Below are 17,873 nucleotides of genomic sequence, written 5' to 3' on the forward strand. Positions count from 1 at the left end.
ATTACTAAATTGATCTCCAAAGAGGCTGCACCAAGTTGTTAAACTCCTGAATTTACCAATGAGAAGCGGGAAATGCTATCACGTGGAGTTTTACTTTGTATTTCTGTTACCACGAAGGAAGTTAAGTATGTTCATGCCTAAGTTTATTTTTTTCTGTATCTTTTGACTACTTTGGGGGCCATGTTGAATTTATAGGAACTTTATTAGCAAAAATAGCCCTTATTGTGATACGAATAGATGTACACACACACATTCTCCAGTTTTTCATTTATCTTTGACTGAATGGCATTTTCTTTCCATGCCGAAAAATTTAAATTTATTACTACTTCTGGGTTGGGTATTAAACGTAATAACACCTTTCTCTCTCTCAGGGATTATCAAACTGCAATCCATGGACTAAATTCAGCCCACTGCTTGTTTCTGTAAATAAATTTTACTGGAACACAGCTAAACTCACTCATGTATGTACTGTCTGCTGCTGCTTTGGGGCTACAACAGAAGATCTGAGTAGTTGTGACAGAGACTATAGGATCAACAAAACCTAAAATATTTACTTTCTGGCCTTTTACAGAAAAAGTTTGTTGACCCTGCTCTAAACAGTTGAAAGAAAACTATTCCTTTTATGTCTTCTTTACAGTACTACTTTATGACATCACTTTCCATCTCTGATCACTCTGGAATCATTTCAATCTAGGCCAGCGATCTATCTTTGCATTTTCCAGATGGCTGTCTAGTTGTCCCAAACCATTTACTGAAACAGCCCATCATTCTCTGATTTGAAAGGCCACCTTTTTCATATTCTACATTCTCTTTTAGTTTGTCCACTTCTAGACTCTATAGTTTGTCCCAGTGATTTTCAAGTCACTTCTTATAAAATGAGAGCCAATTCCCTTAAAAATATTTTAATTTAGACGGGTTTTAAGTGAAATTTAGCATTTAAAAAAGCCAGGAAGAAGTAACAGCATTTAAGTAATCTCATTAATAGTTATATAGGAAAATACATTTATGTCAGGTGGTACTGAGAATGGACATACTATAAAAAGGGAAAATTAATATTAGGCATGTGCCATATAAAAATCACACTGAATAAGTATGGCTCACATTTAACATTTTCACTTTTGAATAAATCTAATTCTGAAAGACAAGGCGACAAAAAATACAAGCTTTAATTTCCTAGGTTCTGTGGGACTGATGATTTAGTAAAAATCGATTCATAACAAAACTTTAGAGTAGCAGTAGTTGATATAAATTAATGACTAAACACATGGCGACAAAAGTACTAATGAAATACTAAAGTTGCTGGTATAAATAATTTTTACAAAATTAAGTTGGAAATATGCCTTTCTACAGAGATTATATTTTATGGACATGTCAATTTTAAAGACTCCAGAAATAGATAAAAATAATGCTTAAACTGAATAATTGAAATCTTGTATTTGTTCAAGTTTATCTCTATCTCTATATGTTCAGTGTCACAAAAGCCAAGAGGTTACCAGTTACCAGTAAGCTAACTTTTGCGTATGTATGCTTGAATTTCCTCATCTCTCTTAGCAAGGATCTGGTCTAGCTAATAACAAAGGGTTTTATGCTAAGAAACTATCATTACCCTTTGCATGCTCTCCCTCCAAAAAAAAGAACAATGTAAAAGATTTATTGATTTGCTAATATTACATCCTCTGGATATTAGTATCAATGCTCCTCAGTCATGAAATACATAAAAATGTTCTTTAAAATAATCTCAAATACACCTACATTCTCAAGAATGTGTCTTTAAAAGAGTAACCTTTCAAGTGAATTACAGGGAGGTTTGGAAGTGGTAATAGAAAAGGAAGGAGGATGCTTCTCACCGTCCTTCTGAGGCTGTGCTCCCGCTTCTGACACTGCTGTTGGAGCCGCCACGGACACAGGCTGCAAAACACATACACACAGAGACCACAAAATCTTTAGCTCAGTCACTCTTTTGTCCTGCTGCTTTTCCTCTGGTCTTTTTAAAGGGCAGAAAGACAGTACATGTGAAGAAACACTTATGTCTGAGGGAATTTTCTTTCCTTTTTTTACAGCCTAAAAATAAGTCCAATGTAAAGAAACACAGATTTTTTTAAGAAGAATTTTTGAGTCTTAGCCCTTCTATACGGCTTTCTTCATTTTTCTCTCATGGGATACTTGAGTATAACTTGAATATTCATAGAAAAGTAGTTTTAATCGGAACATTATTGTGTCACAAGCCTAAAAGGAAGAAGTTAAAACTTTAAATTATAGCCTCCTCCAAAGCATAAATACAAAATCCATAGGATTGATCTATGGTATAATTCTAACCAGAGGTAAGAAAAGTATTTTTCCAATCAAATCTCTTTCATAATTATTCTGTTGGGTCAATCTTTCATTAATCTGTCTCATTTTTGTTGGCTGCAACAAGCAGGTTAAAAGTACTAATAATAGTCTAGCTTACAGTTTATGTCCCAGGAACATAATATATTAGGGTTATGGGAAGATCTAATCAAGATTTGCAAAGCTTACACCGACTGCACACGTCACCTCAGTAGTCTCTGAACTAAGCGCTCTTCTCAGCTGAGCGTCAAGGTCTTGCAGAGGCTGCTGGGACTGAGCAAAAACCAGCACAGTAAGTCTAGATCTTTGGTGCATTCACAGCCACTACGGACAGCCAACTTGTTATATAGGACATACTGTTTTATGCATCAGCCTGACACAACATAACATTTGTCTATTCACTGAATATAAAATTCAATATACTAAGTTCAACTTAGTTATGCTGTTGGAATGATTTAGCAGTCTCTCCAAAATTCTGTCAACCTCTCAAGCCTTAGAGAAACTTACATTTATTTTTATTGTTTCTAATTTCTTACCTTTTATATTTGAGGTTACTTAAAGAGATAGAAAAGTTGTCTATTTGTCCTCTCCTTAAAAATATATTCTGAAGAATGTATGGAGATCTATTAGCAATAATTGTATCACCTTCCCCGTTTCTTTCTCAGAGCTTGTCCTTATGAATAAAAGATGGTCCTAACAATCTATATGCTTACACCCTATAGATGGCCGCAAGGAGGAACGGGAGGTCTGAGTATTCATTCCATCCTGTTACCTGGGCCATATTGCCATCGTCCCCAAGACCATCACTTTCACCCTTTGCCACAGTCTCTAATCCTACATCTATCTTGGCTTCTATCAACTGACTCTTCTATAGCCTTTACAAATGCTTTTCCTTCTCTATATGCAGGCATAACTATCCAGCCACCCTCATCCCTCCACATGTCTCACTTACTGTTTCTCATCACACTTTGAGTCCTCTTAGGAATTTGAATACGTTTTCAATGGGAAAATAGGTTTAAAACTGCTAATTTACAGACTTTCACAATACAATTTTTTCAAAACTTAGTGGCTGATGGAGTGGGTTCTTGGTTGGCGTTATTACTTTATTATAGCAAGTTCCTTAAATTATGTTCTACTGTGTATCTGGGATTCCAGAAGTAGGGATAAATGCAGACTTCTCAAATTAGTGATTTACCATGATTTTCTTATATGATTCTAAAATAAATTCCTAATTTAATTTCAATGTTTACTAGCCTGTCCCACAACAGAAGCTTTTCCATGGTTACAATGGATGCATAACGAGTACTTCCTATGGGAATTCAACTAAATGTGTGGGTGGCAGGGTAGGCTGGGGAAGGGAAGAAGAATGTAAATAGTGCAGACGATCCTGCCCACACTCTAGCCATGAGCAGAATGAACGAGGTGGGAGTCTCACAGGAACGCCACTGGTCTCCGTTCCGCTGGGAGTAATCTCATGTTAGCCGAGCTGTGTGATTTTTGTATTTAAAGCTATAATATGTATTTTTTATGAAATGTCACCCTTATACCCACTTACATATAAGCCAATTACTTTATTAGGTGGTCACTGAAAGAAACGTCGAATTCAAGGAAAAACTGGTTGCAACTGAATTCACAGAAAAAGGGCATTATCAGTTATCAGTATGGTACCGTTTCTTAAGGAACTTTCAAAGTTAATTTTGTTTACATGTAATTTTTTACTTCCACAATGACCTAGGACTGTTTATCTCATACTTAAGATACTCATGTCCAGCTGGTATTCTATGAAAGTGTGAATGAGGGAAGGTATTGTATTTGTCTGGCAAAATGTCAACCTGGCTATTTTCTTTCTTCCTAAGATATGAAAAAATAATATTACATGTTTTTCGGATTACTTGAAGCAACATTACAAAAGAACTATGAAGCCTCTTACTTTAAGTAGGGCCTCATCATCTACATTGTTTTAAAAGAAAGTTGTTACAATGTCAAAGTCAAGTAGAAGCCAGAAGATTGTGCAATGGAGAATTTAAATAAGCTTGATAAAAGGAAGTAGGGGTACAAAAAAAAATCTGCCAAGTCTTGGGTACCTGAGTTAGTGAAGGTCCTGGCAAAGGTGGCAGCTGCTCACCGGATGGAGTGCCAGCTGGAAATTCAGTACCCATTGTCAGCACCTACAAACAGTGAAGGGAAATTCAATCCATGCGATACTAACAATAAAGACTGTATACTGGACAGCAAATCAACTAATTCCAATGCAGAAGCGTAAGAATAAGACATATCTAGTTAAAGTATGCTTGTCACCTGGCTTACACTCTGGTATCTGTCTTAAATAAAGGACATTATAACGATGATACTAGTAAAATTTGATAAAAGGTTATTCTGTAGGGAAAATAGAGAGAACAAAGGCTGTACGGACATGAGAGGCACAGTCCAGATAGTCCTGAATCACTGATTTGGTACAGTACAATCAGGCTCTTCCTAATACAGACAAGACTTTTCAGAGAAAACGAAACAGTTCAGAAACAACCAAGGGGCAGGTCTGATAACAAAAGGCATCAGAAATCTAATACCATCAAGCTATTCATTTTGCATGAAGCTTCTATATTACCCTACAGTACAAAGAATCTCCCATCAGTGGCAATGCATAAAGCTGAGTGAAGCATACAACACAGTAAAAAAACAAACAACAACAAAATACACCCTCGTTCTTGGAGATCAGAGATTGACGATGGCAGAATGAGAGGAAATCCACCATAGCAGAAATTTGAAAACACATTCTAGTTATTTTATTCCTAGGATTAGATTCTCTTCTCCTTCTCTTTATCAAATTTGTCAGACTTCCAATGTTTTATGAATCCCATATTGTCCATCTGTGGAATCTAAGCAAAGCAGAAAATCTGCTTCATTTTCATTAAAACAAAGACTGAACTGCTGTTACTATGTATAATTGCCAGCAGAAGCATTTAGGATACAGACTTCTTCAGTTTGCACCAATTAGGAAGAAATGCCTGTAATTTTACCTGATTACTATAAATTCTTAGAAAATCGTGCAGTATAATGCCCGAATCCTGCCATATTTCAAAAGAAAAAGGTATCTCATGCTCACTGTACATATTTTCTTACAATTGCCTTCAATCGATTTATTTAATACATACTAAGTGCCTACTATAAGCCTGGCATCTTTATAATCTTCATTTGTAATTTGCAAGGCTGAGCTGACAAAATGCCTTTATTAGGGGAAAACAAGAGCAGTCGTATTTATCAATTTCAAAACCAGAGTCTTACTGGAGCTTTAGTTATGGGTGGCTTTGAGGGCGCAGTGGCAGGTTTCACTCCTGGTGCAGTGCTGACTGGGGCTGAGACATAGCTGACTGGGGTAGACGCTTGCCCAGGTGTCACCACTGGCATGACAGACAAACCAGCTGTCCCTAACGGCAAACTGGTGGGTGGTAAGCAAGTACTTGTGGTGGAAGTCATGAGTTTGCTGGGTGCGATGGCAGTGGTGGGGACGCCTGGCGTGACACTGGTCTCTACTACTAGTGACGTCTCCAGTGAAACAGAGGCATGCTGAGCTCCGGAGGAGCTGTGTTCACTGAACAGGGACCGCAGCTTTTCCTCTAGAGTCTTTATGTCGTCGATCCCAGGAGCTTTGGGCTGTGTATCTGTATCTACTTCAGGACAATGCACGTGGGGCTGGTTGGGGAGCAAAGCTGGTTGAGGCTGGCTATGAATTAGTGTCTGCTGTACAGCAGGCACATTGGCAACAGGTTGTACCATGGGTGGGACGCTGGGTCCTTGGGGGAGTAATGGTGTAGATGCAGGTCCTGCTGCTTGGGGAAGGACAGGAGTAGACACTACAGCTGATGGAATGGCTGAAGGATGTACCCCACCGGCCTGAGAACTAGCACTAGACACTCCTGCTCCAGCGGAAGAGGACGAAGATGCAGAGTGGGACAAAGCCACTCCAGTCGAGCTGCTATGAGATGTTTTATCTAGTGAGTGTGCACTGACCACCACCGTTTCAGCTAGAGTAGGAGCGGAGGCGCTGCTGCTTAGCTGAAGAGCCGGCTGAGAGGTTATGCTTGAGAATGGAGTGGCGGTGGAAACTGAGGTTAACGTGGCGACCCCCGTGGTACTGCCCGCTGACTGCTGAGGTAATACAGGTGCAGGCTTGGCCCCTGGGGCAGCAGCACTGCCCCCTGCAGAGGTTGAACTTGAAACTGGTACAGAGGAGGAAGTTCCTGTTCTAGCAACAATGTTCCCAGATGTGGCGGCCTGAACTGACTTGGATGTGGTAGAGCCTGAGACAATTGCAGGTATTGTGATGCTTGAAGCCACAGTGGGAGGTACTGGTGATTCAGACACGGGTGGCACAGGGAGACCACTTGAAGTTTTTACACCTGTGCAGGTGGCAACTCCAGCAATCCCCTTTTCAGTGGGCACCGTCATCTCAGGCTGAGTTACTGACGTAGAAATGTCATTAAGAGGGCAGCTAATTACAGGGACAGATACTGAAGGTGTGGCTGCTGCTGTGGCTGGGACTCCAGCAATGCTACTCATGGAAGGAGGGCCTGCTGGGAATGTTGGTCCTGTCTGACTGATGTTGGGAGGTGCTGTACTGGGTCCTTCTGTCATTTGGGCATTTCTAAGTTCAGAAAAGGCCTGCTGGAGACTAAGGGATGAAGCAGAGTGAGACAAGTTCATTCCAGCACCAGGAGATGTAGAGGCAGCAACTGCAAAGGAAAATAAAAAATTCACAATCAGTTCATTTCAAAGGGTGCATTTAAAAGATTGTCCTAACAATCTAGTTTTGGATTACCAACAATGCCACATACCAACAAGGTTTAAAATCTCTCGCAAGGAAATGATAGGCTCTAAAACAGCAAAGTAAAATAGCAGTCTGATCAAAATAAGTTAGCTTGTATGGATATATATTTCTGAAAAAAAAACATGGCGTAATCTCAAAGCATATACAATAGTACTAAATGGAGAAACAAATACTACCACTATATGAACACAGTATCGATTACACGGGTTGTAACCAGCATGGCTGTCCTTTTTGGCTCCTTTTCTGTAATCTTCTCTATTTATCACCTATTTCCTTCTTTCATATGTTTATCTGTTGGTTATAATCCCAATTTTTAACTCTTCTTTATTGTCTATGTCATCATTTGAACTACTGCTAGATGACCAAGCTTCCAAAGCAGCAAAGACTCGGCAGGATTTATAAAAGTATGTGGGAGAAGCAATTCCTTACCCGTATCTGGTATTTCACTGGTGAAAACTTTTGATTCTCGTAATCGACTTTCTGGCACAGGACTCACTATAAACCGTCTTCCAGCAGAATGGACAACTTGAGTTAAAGAACTGGTAGGAACACCTGGTAAAAAAGAAACAAACCAGTTAATTGCATCATTATTAGATACATTGTCACCAACGCAAAGCTTTTAAGATTTCATTATTAGCACACAACTTCTTGGGTGAAAGGTAAGAACAAACATGGAAAGAAAAGAAATTCACCTATTTGCTGTGGCATGGAAGATGCAGGAAGTGGTTGCTTGAACTCTCCTTCCAATTTCTACAACAAATAAAAGCAATTAAATGCATTCTCAAATGCTATCTTAACAATTAGGCAAAGCAAATCACCACATGTATGTAAAGAGAACACAAATGTTTGATAATTTCAGTCAGAGGTGCAATCTGGTATCACTGGACATGTTGCAAATTTAGAACTACAGAAATACTTTAAATAAACAAAGCTTCGCTCTGGGACCCGTGCACCTACCTGAGAACCTGAAAAGCCATAGTCATCCTTTCCCTGGAGAGTCTCCAACCCCTGGTCACCCTCTGGTTCCACACTGACATCCTCACTGAGCATTTCGTCAGCTTTTTCAATAATTTCCCGCACTTGATCCACAAACGACTCTCTCTCTACTGCTAGAATAAAGTCATTGTTCACCTGGAAAAGAAATGTGATATTGGTCTGATTAGCACAACGTTTCGCAAGCTTTAAGTCATTCAATGACCACTTTTATGACTCCTGCCCTATCTGCATACCATGGGCACTATTATTTACTTGACATGTAAGTTAATTCTTCAATACCTAGTTAGAAATGTCCTAGACAAGAACAACTCTGAATCACAGGTTTGGCATACTAGTTATAGTCACACTGAATTAAATATGTAACTGTCAAAACAGATTGCAAAGTACTGCCTGTTTGCCTAGGGCAGTGGATATTTAGATCGAGTACTAAGGTAAAACTTGAATTGCAAATGCAGACATACCATAATTGTTGCTATCTCCTCCGGGTTGTCACCATCTAAATCAAATTTGAATGTAACCATTTTCCGATTGTGAGTCTCTAACTGGCATTCTACTACCCGGTCTCCTTTATTTGAAACCTAAAAAGAAAAAAGAAAAGGTACTTCACATCTTAGAAGACCACGTTCACCTTTGTTATTGAATTTGAGAAAGTAATGCCGATTATCACTTGAACTTAAGCCTGATGTTACCATTGTTCCTTGAAGCACTGGTATTCTGCCTCTTAAACTGGTAGCAAGAAAACCTTAAGAAAATATCATCAGCCTTTGAGATATATACTCATCTTGTACTGAAGAGTCTGGAAGGAATGTAAAGTCTTTGTTTACAAACTAAAACTGTTCTTTTTCTAAAAGATAAATAGAGCTGTATCATAGAAATACGGAGTTTAATAGTTATCATTTGGGTGATTAGAAGATCCTAAAGTTTTATTAACACACCTGAGCCTTAGGAATATTTAAATAATATTAACTATATGAAACCCACAAATCAGCAAGACTTACATTCAAAATTCTCAATTTTGGGCGCGAAGTCTTTTCATGACGGGAGCGGCTCCTTACGGATTTCCGATAATGCCGTTTTGTGGCTCTCCCTTCATGCCTCCCACTGGACGGTGGGACATTCTCATTCCCATCGCTCATGCCTGAAGCAACATCTGAGTGTGCACTTCAAAACAAAAGTTCAGTTTACATGATGAGACTTGATGGTCTGATATTTTGCAGTTTCATACCACCCTCCCTAGAGTCCAGGACAGAAGAGTTTACTTTTCCATACCTGTCTATAGAAGAGGCCAAAGTGGTAGGCTGGGTGGGTTGTGGCTGTGCTACTGGAACTGGCTCTGGAGCAGCAACCTGAGAGACTCCCTGAGTACTCTGTGAACAGAAAGGATAATTCAAATTGTGGCAGTAACAGATTTTATTATTCACTATTCCCAAAAGCTACTGTTTTTTTCTTATCCCTCCCCTAAGTCCTAGAAGCACTAAATTTACTAGTAATTGTCAATATTCAGCATCTAGAGACAGTGGTCTTACCATTCCAAAAGAAGTTTCTAAAGCTAGTCTCTGGTATAAACTGCATGGTGTGACATCAGCCAACACAGTCGCTAGGGAGTGAGAAACTACAATTTGCCATGCAGCCAGCATCTTACCAGAAGTGTGCAAGAGGGCAGGCAGAGCAAAGTGCAAAGATGATTCAGATCTCTCTCCTAGTAGGGCAACAAGGATTCCTGGGAGCACAGCAGGGCAAGATACTCTTACGACTGCCAATGGCAAGAATTGGTGAAAGGATAAGAATAATGGCTAAAGTACTAGCTAGAGAAGTGAAGTGCTAATAGGTTTAATCTTCTCCAAGGCACACTCACTTCCCAACAGAACAGCCAGTGGCAACAAGGCCCCCACATTGGCATTTCATTCTGCTGTAAGAAAAAGTCATTCAGAAGTTAGTTTGAAATAATCTCCAAGTGAGTCCTAAACCAGGGAACCTAAGTTTCTCCTTTGTTATTTTCATTCCATCATGTGTATGTTTTACGTATAAACATGCAGAAATTCCATTTACCTCCAGAGCTGCTTGCTGGGAGGATGTAGTGGGGGCTTGTGCTAAACTCACTGCTGGTTGGGACACTTGAACCTGTCCTCCTAGACTGCCCACAGGAACCAAAAAATTGGATTCCACATAGGGCTGCACCACTGTAGGAAAGTACCCTGGTGGGGCTAATGCTTCTGTCGACATGGGAGGGGATAGGACTGCAGAAGGGATGCAAACAGAAGCCACGCTGGAAGAGGGAGCAATATTTGAATCTCCTGGGTATTGTGGTGGTAGTCGAGGTGGGAAACCCTGTGACAGAAACGAGGAAGGTAAGTTAGTGCAGGTCGGGCCATCAAATTGGCAAAACAGCAAGACATGCAAAAAAAAAAAAAAAAAGCACACAGCAAAGAAGAATAGTAAGTAGCTCAATCTCTTTCTCATAATTTAAAGAAGACTTAAAGATGATTCTTGAAATGAAATGGTAGACTGGTTTTAATTTAGGGGACAGGACTCTACAACTAATTTAAATTGCTAGGTTTTTGCCTCCTGGTGATTATTTAAGTAGGAGAAATAGACATAATTCCTTCTAGAAAAATATTTTCTAGACAATCTTAAATGGGAGAATGCAAAAACTTCAAGTTATCGGTCATTCTAGTCATATCATGACATGCTAGCTATCTAAATCCTAACCCTAAAGCTTTTTATAAATACTAGTTGGCTACTTTACTTACTCTACCTACATAAAAAGGTACATAAGGCTTTATGTACTCTATCATTAGCCATATCTAGCACCGAATTAGCTTACATTGAGTGCTCGAGAACCATTTTTCTCCCAAGATGTATCTTGAGGAAAATGGAAATGAATCATCAGAAATCATCACCCTATCTTTTCTCAGAATTGTACTTTTAGATTCTCTAGTTGAGATCAGTAACTTCTGTTATGACTAGTTATTCTGATACTCAACTATTGGATTTTCAAGTCCCTGACAGTCTACTTTTAGAACCAAATCCTCTGGTGCCCTCGTTTTCACTAGCCAGCACAGTACCTGGTAGAGAACATCTCCAGAGGGCAGTGGAACCTCGGCAGCGTGTCCAAGGTTAGCTGGTATTCCCATGGACTGAACTGCTGGCTGCAGGAGCTGTGGGTGAACCTGACTTGGCAGCTGAGTCACAGGCTGCAGAAGGGTTGGGAGCTGACTAGGAGTCACAGTTGATCCCCCTGGGATCGCAGCCGCTGTAGCAGATGAAGCCAAGGTGAGCAGAGGCTGATTAATGCCAGCTGCAATTGTGACGGGAAGGGCTGAGAAACCTGTCTGAGCCGCAGACACATGAGGAGCTGATACAGGAATTTGAGAGACAGGGTACTGAGGGAGTAAGGAAGTAGGAAGTGGCTGTCCAATAGGGAGGAAATGAGCACCAGAATGGACTGGAACAACTGAGGGTTGTGTTGCAACTGAGATCTGAGGTTCGCCTTGGATACTTGGTACTGGATGGGAAACTGGAAGCTGAGAAGGTAAAGAAAAACAAAACAGATTTAAAAAAAAAAAAAAGCAAGACTGCCAAAAGCAAGATTTATGGATTAGCCAAAAAGAAGGAAAATTAAAATAAACACAACAAAACAAAAAACCCTGCATACATTAGTGTAAGTTAATATGCCACATAAAAATAGGGAAAGGATTAACAGGAGACAAAGATGCTGACAGACTGTCTACTGTTCCAAATCGTTTCTTGTAGAAAAGTTTGCTAATGCTTCATTGTTCAACAATAAAAACAGGACCTTTCCAGAGGCAAGGTTTTTTGTTTTTTGCAACTTTATCGAGACAAACTTCACATACCATAATTCACTGGCATGTTTGCTGTCACTAAACTTATGACTGCTATTGCAGTAGTTACTGAAATTCAAACGAATTTCTTCCCTGTGGAATTGGATTTTATCCATATTGCTTCTACAATTCTTAGTGTAATACAGGCCTATAAAAGTAGGTATAATTACTGTATTTCACTGATTCTAGGATGCAACCACCCTCTCCACCACCATGTCATTTTAACATTTGTGAAACTGAGACATTCTTACAATTAATGGTGTGCTAGTACTCAGTGATACATAATACAATGGTGCATTTCAATCGATAGGATCTTAGATGTGACAAAATATGACAAAATACACTGTGCCAAAATACAAGCACAACAAGCTGAGAAAAGGTCATCCAGAAGAGCATACCTTCTATAGGGCACTTCTCAAGTGACTGAAAGGACGTCTTAGAAAAAACACCATTCTACGTAAGAGACTTTGATGGCTTACTCAGTAGGCAATGAGGGGCAAAACAATGCATTAATCAAATGGAAATACAGCATAGCTGCAGACATAGAATATTAGAGCTAACACAATTCTAGAAACTGTTATAGGTTCAGTTACCAAAGCACCTTTTAAAATCCATTGCTTCTAACACCTGCCAAACCAAATTTAAACTGACATTTACATTAACCAATGCATACACACAGAAGGATCAATCTTTCACCTGATTTTTGCAGAGGAAATAACCAACTTCGGTATTTCACCATTAAAGAAGGTAGAACCTATCCACACGAAAGACAAGTTACATGGAGTTCCCTTAACGCATTCTTTTAGAAATGAAGAGTTTACCTGCTTTCCAGCTGATACTTGAGGCAAGACCTGTGGAGCCTGAGGCTGACTCACTGGCTGTGCAGTAGTGGCCTCACTGGAGGCTGATGTCTGTGGAAGTGAATACTGTACTGTCTGTTGAGGAGGGGCTGTCTGCTGTATCCCCTGCTGCTGAGAATAAAATATAATTATTCAGTTTTATTTTCAATCATTAACAGCATGTTTCTAAGGAAGTGTGTTTGCCTAAGGCCTTCAGTGTCTGTAAATAATGACAATTTTAGTAATCAAGACATGCACAAACCCAAATTCATCAACTCCCCTTTACATTTCTCTTTTTCCTCTGGTGTTTTTTACTTGCGATGATGGCACCAAGAACAATTAACCAATTTTTCAAAACTTGAGTCACCACTGGTTCTTCACCCACCATCCCCTTGCCCCAACAGCACGTCATTTATAGACTGTCAGAAACCATATCCAAATGGATCCTCTCTGCACCAACCCCCGTCACTCCCCCTTTTCTATTTCTTGGTATTGGCTCTCGCTTTGGTCCCATATTAAACCAATCCAATCTCCTTTAATCTCGTTCCCTTAATCTATTTTATAAACTGAATAACCAACTTGCTTGAAGAATAGCTCTGATTATAGCAACAAAATAGTGAGAAATGCATTGAATTTGGAATTTTAGCTTTACCATTTACTAGCTCATTTTCCTGCCCAAATGAGGTTTCCTTCTTTTGAAAGTAAGGACATTATCATTCAATTCAAAGGAGGGCAAAGGCAACGCCATTTGGGAATCAACCATGTGCTGGGCACTCTGGCCTAACACACCTAAATTTAATGCATAGCACATATAAGTAATTGTACCCAAATACTAAATTTTATAATAAATCAATGGCCTCCTCTTGCATAACAAAACCCTGAACTTCATAGCTAACTTTCAAGACACTCTAATACTTATAACTAAAAAATTTTAATGTAAAACCACCTGTTTGTAATAAAAATTTTAGCTAAAATATCAGATTATAAACTTAAATGAAAATACCACAACCTCATTTCTCCAGTAGCAACTACTATAGTGGTTTGGTCCATCACCTTTATGAATTTTTTTCTATGCATAAGTGGTCATTTACACACAAGCACATTTTTTTTTGTTAAAACAAAACCATGCCAACTATATAAATACTGTTCTCTAATATGTTATTTTCATTTCATTTATCAATGGCAACAATGTTCTAATGATGAATATTTTGGTTGTTTAATTTTTTAGCAAAATAAAATCACGAAAATCCTGAAATATAATGGTGACAATAGTCATGTTCATTTTATTCTTATTTATTTCTGATACTGTATTATTAACTTAAAAAACGAGGACTACTTAGCTGTTGAATTACGTAAATTTTCAGCAACTAAGATCATATGTATGCAACTGAATACAAGGCGATTTCCCCGTTTTCCCACTGAAAAGAACTGAAAAACTAGAAAATCTTTCCGGTCAACTTAAATAACATACTTAAACTTCAAGGAATTTACATGGAAATATCTACAATTACCTAAGTCTTTAATTTACACACCTAAATAAATTGCATATTATATATAGTAATTTAGAAATACTGTCTCCCTCCATCATTCAAACTTCACATGTAATATACCAGTGTCTTTTTTTTTTAAGATTTTATTGGGGAACTGGAACAGTACTTTATAGGGGAATAGTGTGTACTTCCAGGACTTTTTTCCAAGTCAAGTTGTTGTCCTTTCAATCTTAGTTGTGGAGGGTGCTGTTCAGCTTCAGGTTGTTGTCCTTTCAGTCTTAGTTGTGGAGGGCGCAGCTCAGCTCCAGGTCCAGTTGCCGTTGCCCACCATCTCTTGCGGGAGTCGAACCGGCAACCTTGTGGTTGAGAGCTTGCGCTCCAATCAACTGAGCCATCCAGGAGGCAGCTCAGCTCAAGGTGCCGTGTTCAATCTTAGTTGCAGGGGGCGCTGCCCACCATCCCTTGCAGGACTCGAGGAACTGAACTGGCAACCTTGTGGTTGAGAGCCCACTGGCCCATGTGGGAATCGAACCGGCAGCCTTCAGAGCATGGAGCTCCAACCGCCTGAGCCACCGGGCTGGCCCCATACCAGTGTCTTTATCATCGCTGGAACTCCACTATGAATGCTACAGTTGCTGGACCGTAACAGAACATTTTCCCTTTAAGTTGTGCTTGAGGTAAAATTTGCAGTGACAAGCATCTGTTTGAATAATATTAGGCTAGGTGGATTTTTTTGCATGTCTTATAGATTTACATTCATGTTATTTTTGGATTAATTCGTTAAAGTAATCTTTAAATAAGATTTTTGTGTTATTGTTTACAATAACATACAAACCTGGAATAGTGAAGGCTTGACCTGGAATAGTCATTCCCCTAAGAATAAGGACCAAATCTATGTTTAATTTCTTGGCTTTTATTTTAAAACTAATTTTGTCAGATTTTGTCTATAACTATTTCCAACTACACACACTATTTAAGGTCCTTACATTTGTTCTCACCAGTTTTATCCATTAACAGTTTTTTCGTTATTGTTCAAAATAAAGGACAGTGAGAGCCCCGTAATATAAAAGTATGATGAAGATTTGAATATATGTTGGTTCCCTTCTTTACTAAGGGAAAAGAATAAATTTGAGGAAAAATGCCCCCCTTATATTTGGGCATATGATTATCTCTCTCTTCCACCCCCAATAATGTGGAACCATGCTTACATCAAGATTTAGACTCAATCAGCTCTTTCCAATTAGCTTTTTTGTTCTTTTGGCTTAGAATATTCTTTACTTTTATATCTGAGTCTAACTCATAATCAGAGTCCAGTTCAAATGGTATCCCTTTCATAAAGCCTTGCTGATATCCCCGTCCCTGCTCAGAAGAGACGTAATTTCTTTCCTTTCATGACGTAACTGGGTACTAGTTAAATGGTGAGTTGTGGAGTCAGACTACTTGGATTAAATTATGTGTCTACCTCTTATAAGACATGTAAGCTTCTCCAGGATCTCATCTCAGTTTCCCATCTGTACAATGGAAATGACAGTACCTACACTTGCAGGGTTCATACAAGGATTAAATAAAAACACAGGTTAGTGCTTTGTACAATGCATATAATTAGCTATTATCCGCATTTGTTTTGTAGGAATGGACATATGTCTACTACATTATTTAGGCTCCCTGAAAGTGGTCATATCTGGTCCATCCTGGGCCTCAGGGCCTAACCCATGGTTCTTCAGAGCATGAAATCAATTAGGAAAAAAAATGCTTAATTAATTTGGGCGGGGGGGGGGTTGTGTGAGGACAGTCAAAAATTAGCAGTTTTAGAGACATAAACCTTCACTCTGCTTAAAATAACTGAGAGGCATGTATGCCAGTTGTACCTTAGAGCATTTAGGGAGCAGTGGCACCTTTGGGTAGGCAAGGAGTATATAGTGATTTTGTTGTGCACAACCGCACTGGCTAATAATCAACACATTAGCCAAACAGGTATTATTTAGGCAACAGTAGCCTGGCACCATCCTTTGCATATCCTTGCCTCATGAGACCAGTACAAAGCAGCCTATAATGACTGTGTACTATCTTTTGGACATGGGTGCTTGATGGAAAAAATGTTCACAAGCCTCAGTTGAACAGAAAAAAAGAAATACCTGAAGACCCTACATGTGCCCTATGGAAGAAATTATGAAGTAAGTAGGGTAGCTCATGACCTTGCTTGTGGCAACAAACTATTAAGTTTTCCAGCAGGAGGAAGAACCTATTTTTGGTATCTCATTAACATACAACATACCACTAGAAGGGACTCGATAAAAGCATGAAAAAGCAATCCCTTATTCATTGTATTTCAGAAACCCATGAAATAAAGTAAATTTCAGCTAAAGTAAATTTATTTCCTCATTCTAATAAAACTAGACATATGGTTTCCTCAGGGGTTGAAACCTGACAGTATATAAAATAAAAATTACAACTAAAAGTGGACAGACTCTTCCCTGTACAGCATAGAAGGTTTACAACCTTTCTTTTTAATTTGTGGATCCCCAGTAACTAAAATAAATAAATTCAGCTTCTTGGGTATCTTTGCAGAATCTTAAGTCCCTGTAGAACTTTAATATAGAACAAAGAATGCTATTTCAGAAATTTTGAATTCTGGCTTATAATTTTTAGTTCTATCCACTTACAGGCTATGTGAACCTAGAAAAATTGTAATAGTCTATACCGCATACACTCTTGGAGGGCTCAATTTTATGATTCTACTTAACTTAAATATCATGCTATATTTAAAATAAGTCACAAAATAAAAGTATAAAAAAAAATCACAAACATAAATTAATTTTTGTTTGTACTGTAGAGACAGCCATTTAGCCATACTTTTTCCCAAAAGAGTCAACTACCTAAATCTTTTAACCTGACATTTATGGAACTGCCCTCCTTTATACCCACGTATTTTCTTACTATTGAACTAAATGGCTTGTTTCACTATCTTCTTCATTTGGTAGTAAGTATACATATATATGCCCAAATTTAAGACACACAACAAATTCCTTTGGAAAAGGAAAAAGAGAGCACCCAATTTGCTCAGTGTCCTAGTGGTGGCCTGTATCCAAAGATAAGCAAATTAGGGGACTGGTATACACGACAGTGTTTCTGTCCTTAACCAGCTTTATATAACTTTTGATTTGTATTCTTATTAGGGGTTTTCAATTTAATGAAAATAGAATTTGTTAAGATAGGCAAAAATGTGACTACTCAACCTAACTATAATTATACACACATTCAGATTAACTTTACTGGAAAAAAGGGCAGGAACAAGACAAAGCATATAATTCCCAGACCTTAAATTCTATAAGACAGATGTGTTGGTTAAAGAATTAAATGTGTATATATAAACAAACTACTCTTGTACAAGGAGCATTTGATCTTAAACTAGTATCAAATGACTACATGATCACATGCTGGACCAGAAAAGGCCACTTCTAATAAGAATTAAAAGTTTTTCAAATATTAATAGAAACAAGCCAATTTATAATTTAGAGGTTCAAAAACATACCTTGTAGGGAACTATCAATGA

At 38.6% G+C, this 17,873-nt stretch overlaps 1 protein-coding gene across 18 annotated transcripts in view; it reads right to left on the minus strand.

Moving 5' to 3' along the window:
• WNK1 (WNK lysine deficient protein kinase 1) overlaps positions 1 to 17,873 on the minus strand; it is a 145,893-nt gene that overhangs the window by 15,092 nt on the left and 112,928 nt on the right. For 12 of the 18 annotated variants that reach the window (XM_074325188.1, XM_074325186.1, XM_074325184.1 and 9 more), the window contains 12 exons: positions 12,813 to 12,962; positions 11,215 to 11,673; positions 10,199 to 10,477; positions 9,419 to 9,516; positions 9,148 to 9,310; positions 8,611 to 8,727; positions 8,111 to 8,284; positions 7,846 to 7,903; positions 7,583 to 7,705; positions 5,611 to 7,058; positions 4,413 to 4,496; positions 1,848 to 1,908 (listed from right to left, as the gene is read on the minus strand). In XM_074325188.1, the coding sequence (XP_074181289.1) occupies positions 1,848 to 1,908; positions 4,413 to 4,496; positions 5,611 to 7,058; positions 7,583 to 7,705; positions 7,846 to 7,903; positions 8,111 to 8,284; positions 8,611 to 8,727; positions 9,148 to 9,310; positions 9,419 to 9,516; positions 10,199 to 10,477; positions 11,215 to 11,673; positions 12,813 to 12,962 (3,214 nt within the window). The remainder of the gene's footprint in view (positions 1 to 1,847; positions 1,909 to 4,412; positions 4,497 to 5,610; positions 7,059 to 7,582; positions 7,706 to 7,845; positions 7,904 to 8,110; positions 8,285 to 8,610; positions 8,728 to 9,147; positions 9,311 to 9,418; positions 9,517 to 10,198; positions 10,478 to 11,214; positions 11,674 to 12,812; positions 12,963 to 17,873) is intronic. The other 6 variants (XM_074325183.1, XM_019711258.2, XM_074325192.1 and 3 more) reach the window with 4 other exon arrangements.

This window comes from Rhinolophus sinicus, linkage group LG02, assembly GCF_036562045.2.
Source record: "Rhinolophus sinicus isolate RSC01 linkage group LG02, ASM3656204v1, whole genome shotgun sequence".
In the NCBI taxonomy this organism is placed as follows: domain Eukaryota; kingdom Metazoa; phylum Chordata; class Mammalia; order Chiroptera; family Rhinolophidae; genus Rhinolophus; species Rhinolophus sinicus.